The sequence below is a fragment of the Engraulis encrasicolus genome, chromosome 22 (assembly GCF_034702125.1).
Source record: "Engraulis encrasicolus isolate BLACKSEA-1 chromosome 22, IST_EnEncr_1.0, whole genome shotgun sequence".
Classification (NCBI taxonomy): domain Eukaryota; kingdom Metazoa; phylum Chordata; class Actinopteri; order Clupeiformes; family Engraulidae; genus Engraulis; species Engraulis encrasicolus.
In genome coordinates, this window is record NC_085878.1 from 50,706,857 (window position 1) to 50,711,856 (window position 5,000).

At 44.5% G+C, this 5,000-nt stretch overlaps 1 protein-coding gene across 1 annotated transcript in view; it reads right to left on the bottom strand.

Annotated features, from left to right (window-relative positions):
• Positions 1-1,555: 1,555 nt before the first annotated feature.
• Positions 1,556-5,000, bottom strand: part of LOC134438427 (piggyBac transposable element-derived protein 4-like) — a 4,743-nt gene continuing 1,298 nt past the window's right edge. Inside the window, exons 2-3 of the mRNA XM_063188002.1 lie at positions 3,178-4,530; positions 1,556-3,065 (exon numbers count right to left, since the gene is read on the bottom strand). Coding sequence (XP_063044072.1) covers positions 2,630-3,065; positions 3,178-4,530 — 1,789 coding nt within the window. The 3' untranslated portion in view covers positions 1,556-2,629. The remainder of the gene's footprint in view (positions 3,066-3,177; positions 4,531-5,000) is intronic.

Sequence of the window (5,000 nt, forward strand, 5' to 3'; positions counted from 1 at the left end):
TGTTCTTGATTTGTCCTACATCTTCAAGTTTGAATCATGCGTGGAATGGAAAATTATCCTTAAGTGTGCCAATAGTATACAGTGTTTAGAAATAGAAATAGAGCCCAGACACAATCCTACACACACACACACACACACACACACACACACACACACACACACACACACACACACACACACACACACACACACACACACACACACACACACACACACACACACACACACAGACAGAGTGACTTAGTGATTGCAAACAGAGGGAGAATGCAGGCCCTGTCACGCCAAGCCTAACTTTAATCCCTCCTAATGCCCAGAGTCAACTTCTGCTCCTTATCACAATTTAGCCTAATCTCTACCAAGGATGGACACAAAAACACAGCTTAATGTCACACATACAGCACACACACACACACACACACACACACACACACACACACACACACACACACACACACACACACACACACACACACACACACACACACACACACACACACACACAAACACACACACACACACACACACACACGCACGCACACACACACACACGCACACACACACACACACACACAGACAAACACACACACCATTCCTTGAAATTCATCAAATGCACAAACAGAGCACTTAAAGATGAAAGAAGGCCATAGTGGGGTGACTAGAGATGATATAAGCTGCCTTTCAAAATGACAAACACTGGATGTGATGGTTGCTGCATTTCTCATACAGCTGATTTTTCAGTACTGTACATGGCGTGTGTGACGTATAGTAGTGAGTAGTGTCTGTCCTGTTCTTTCATGGGCATTATTTACAGTGTGAGATCATGTAAGACACACGGGCACATGCAGAGAAGGCTGGTATTTGGAGGTTGACCTGCGATAACCCGTTGTGCCAGACCAGCTACTGTCCTCTCTCAACTCTTTCTACACTCAGCTCCACCTCTGTGGACTACTGTGACTGACACTGGCATTGGCCAATATGAGGGCTGGGTATTCTTAGCTGAATATGGAAATAATGCTAGATTTTATCCCATTTCCCTGGTCTTCAAAGCAATTATTTACATTTCAAAATGCTGCACAGCAACAGTAACACTAACAACGCCACAAAACAACAACAGCAACTACTGTATAAATGTTTAACAATACTCTCTTTTGCCACACTTTAACGGTGCACAGTGTAATATTTTCACTAGTTAATTTCCAGAATCCATGCTGCCCATTCACAAATGTTACCTTTAAAAAAAACTTACCACCAGCATCAAATTCTAAGTATTCATTATGACTGGGAAAATGAACTTTTCATAGATGAAAAGGGGATCATCTCCATGGTCTGCCATTTTTAATTTCCAGAGAGAGACATTTATTAACTGCAAAAACGTACTGTACTTAGTGGTCACACTAGTTTATTACTCAGTGAATATTCCTGAAAAGATCAAATTTGGCAATAGGCAGCACAATTTCAATGAGAAGCTTAGTTGCAATACCTATTCTGGCCACAATCTTACACAGTGCACCTTAAAGAAATCAATATTCAAACATATTGGTTAACCCCTTAAGACGCACCCCCTTTTTCAGACTTCATTTGCGAAATTGGCATACCCAATTTGAAAGTAGCACAGATCCCACATGGTTGTAGATACATGCATGTGCATGTACCCATTGTAAAGGTAACACTCTCAGGTTTATGCCTAAAGTGTCAGTATGATTTTATGATGTTCTATCAGAGAAATACAGTTGTTTGAATGGAATAAAAATATAGTTTTTTTGTTCCCGTATAGCATCTTTTCTTGAAAATGACTGAGATTGACAGCTCCAGCAACCTGTCAGCTCTGTAATGATACATTGAGACCAAAGACACAAGTGTCTGCTTCCAACAGCAAAAGAAATGGAAGAAAAATACCAAACTATGAATATTTTATGGGTTTTTTTCTCTTGGTATACCCATGCGCTTTTGTTGGGTACCTTTTGGTGATGCCCAAGAACCTTTTTGGATAGGTAAGAAGGACACCAGAATCAAAAGCCTGTAACTTCAGAATGCCACATGCTAGAAACACAGTTCTGGTTTCTATTGAAAGCTAACATCTTGGGGCTTCCAATCATGGACTTGGATTGGGTGCTAGACATTTTGGATTTGATTGGCATAAGCATAAACTCAAAAATATCATTTTTTCTTATTACGTCTATGGGGTATTGATGAAAGAAAGGCTAAAACAATTGAAGTATGAACAAGTATTTAATAAAATAGTAGAAATAAGAAAGGCAAAATATTTAAAATAATTAAAAAATCAACTATATACAAACAAGAACATAACATAACAATATCAATATAACTAATAATACAAAACTAATACAGTGTATAATACAGTGTGTGTGTGTGTGTGTGTGTGTGTGTGTGTGTGTGTGTGTGTGTGTGTGTGTGTGTGTGTGTGTGTGTGTGTGGTGCAAACCATGCCATGTGGCAATGAAAAGTGTGAAAATGAAATCCAGTCCGGAAGTCCAGCATCATTCTTTCTTCCCTTTGTGTGTGTGTGTGTGTGTGTGTGTGTGTGTGTGTGTGTGTGTGTGTGTGTGTGTGTGTGTGTGTGTGTGTGTGTGTGAGTGAGAGAAAGAGAAGTGAGGGGGAGGGGGGAGTCCTACAAATTGTTCTTTGTATGCCACTCATTGTAGCAGTCCCTCTTCACCGTAAAGCACAGCACTACCTGGCATGAAGTGCACTCTGTGGTGCTCTTCAGGGAACAGTTCACACACCTCCGCCTCCCTGCTGTGCCATCTTCCGTGTAGTGCCTCAGTTTGTGATGTGCACCTTGGGGAGCTGGAGCAGGTGATGGAGGAGGGCCAGTTGAAGGTGACCCCGCTGCCTTCAGCTCCAACACCAGGGCCTCCCGGAACGCCTTCTGTGTAAGGGGGGTCTCATGCCTCTCTGCTGCCATACAGGAATGAAGTACAAAGGCGTTCACGATGGCAATGTCCAGAAAGTGATAGAAGAACGTCCTGTGCCACTTCCTGGTCTTGTGAACGGTGTTGTAAAACCCGATCATGGCATCAGAGAGGTCCACTCCCCCCATATGTCTGTGAAAATAAAAGATTACAAAAGTTTTGTTTAGCACATAGCATTACAATCATTGGTGGATTGTTACATACCCTTGAAGACAAAATAAAATAATGTATCTCAAGTACTTACTTGTTATAATCAGTGACAGCTGGTGGGGCAGGGATGGACTTCAGCTGCCACCGGCCATCTGTCCCTCTGACCCTCCTCTGAACGGTGGTCTGTGGGTTGTGGGCTGTGTGCATTGTGGAGCACAAGCGGACGTCCCTCGTGTCCTTCCACTGGACAAAAAGAACGGGATCATCTCTTATCCAGCGGATGGTACCACGTGGTGACTGAGAGGTGAGAGCTCCTGGACGTCTTCTCGGGTAGCCTATTCGCTGTTCTCTAATTGTTCCACAAGCCCATACCTTCTCGGCCAGGAGGTCCTTGAACAGGGTAGGGCTAGTATAGAAGTTGTCCACATAGAGCTTATAGCCCTGGCCAAGCACACGCGTGTCCACGAGATTCATGACTGAATCATAGCTGAGCCCCTTTTGAAGTGCCATGTTTCTCCCCTCATATACAAAAAAGTCCCATGTGTATCCGTTTGATGAATCTGCCAGCACAAAAAGTTTATACCCCCACTTAGTGGGCTTGTCTTTCATATACTGGCGGAGGATGGAGCGGGCTTTTGATTTCACCATCCTTTCATCCACTGCAATGTGTTGTTGGGGATGGTAGTGAGCTTTACACGCAGTCCTAATCTCGTCATAGAGAGGGCGGATCTTGCACAGACGATCGTAGGCCTGTGTTCCCCTCCTCCTGTCATTCTCTGCATCACTGTCTGGGTGGCTAATATGCAGCATGCTGGAGACAGCTGCAAATCTTCTCCCGGACAACATAGATGTGGGGAAGGGGAAATTGTAAAGTTCGTTCTTCGCCCAGTAGTCCCTTACAGACTTGGCCCCAACTAGGCCCATGTAAATCACCATACCAATATATGAAAGCAGATCCTCCAGGGACATCTGATGCCATCTATGAGGGTGGTTCCTTTGTCCATATATGTTAGAGTGATTTACTATTGTCTGTAGGGTGTTTCTTGTCATGAAGAGCATGAAGAGTTGCAGTATGGTGTATTGCACCCCCCCCACGACCTGGGGCCCTGGAGCGCGAGCGGGGTTGAATGATGGTTGTGGTGGTATGATGTCATCCACGTCCATCCCCTGCCATGGCTGACCATTTCCCTCTGGCTCCTGTCGCCTTCCCTGTCCTCTTCCTCTTCCTCTTCCTCTCCCTCTTCCTCTGCCTCTCTTGGTGGCAGGTGTGGCGCTGGATGGCTGCGCTGCTTTCCTCTTCCTTGCTCTGGTGGTAGCCGGCGAAGAGGCTGATGGTTGATCGTCTCCTTCCTCCTCACCAACTCTCTGCCCCTCTTTCTCCACCTGGCTCTCCTCCTCCTCCCCCTCCTCCTCCTCCTGTTCAGGGAGCCAGTCTGCATCAGAGGATCTATGTGGAAAAAAACACAATATAATTGCAAATTATTATTTCATGTAACATTCAATTTGATGTATCTCTCTCTCCCTCCCTCCCTCTCTCTCTCTCTCTCTCTCTCACACACACACACACACACACACACACACACACACACACACACACACACACACACCTCCCCCCTATCGCACTCGGTCACTAAAAGGTGAGAGACTTTCAATGGCCCCTTCCCCCATTGCATACACTTTGTATCAGCTGTGAACCAAACACACACACACACACTAGGCAACAGGTAGTATAAATACAACATAAGCACAATTCAAAGCATTTACATTAGGCATTATGGATGAAAACAGCTAAACATATTCGTAATGCAAATTGCAACATGGCAACAGCACAATGTTCACCCAGAAAGAGAAATACATAGTACAGACAAATGCCCCCATTCATCCATTGCCTTCACACACAAACAGATAATCATAGCA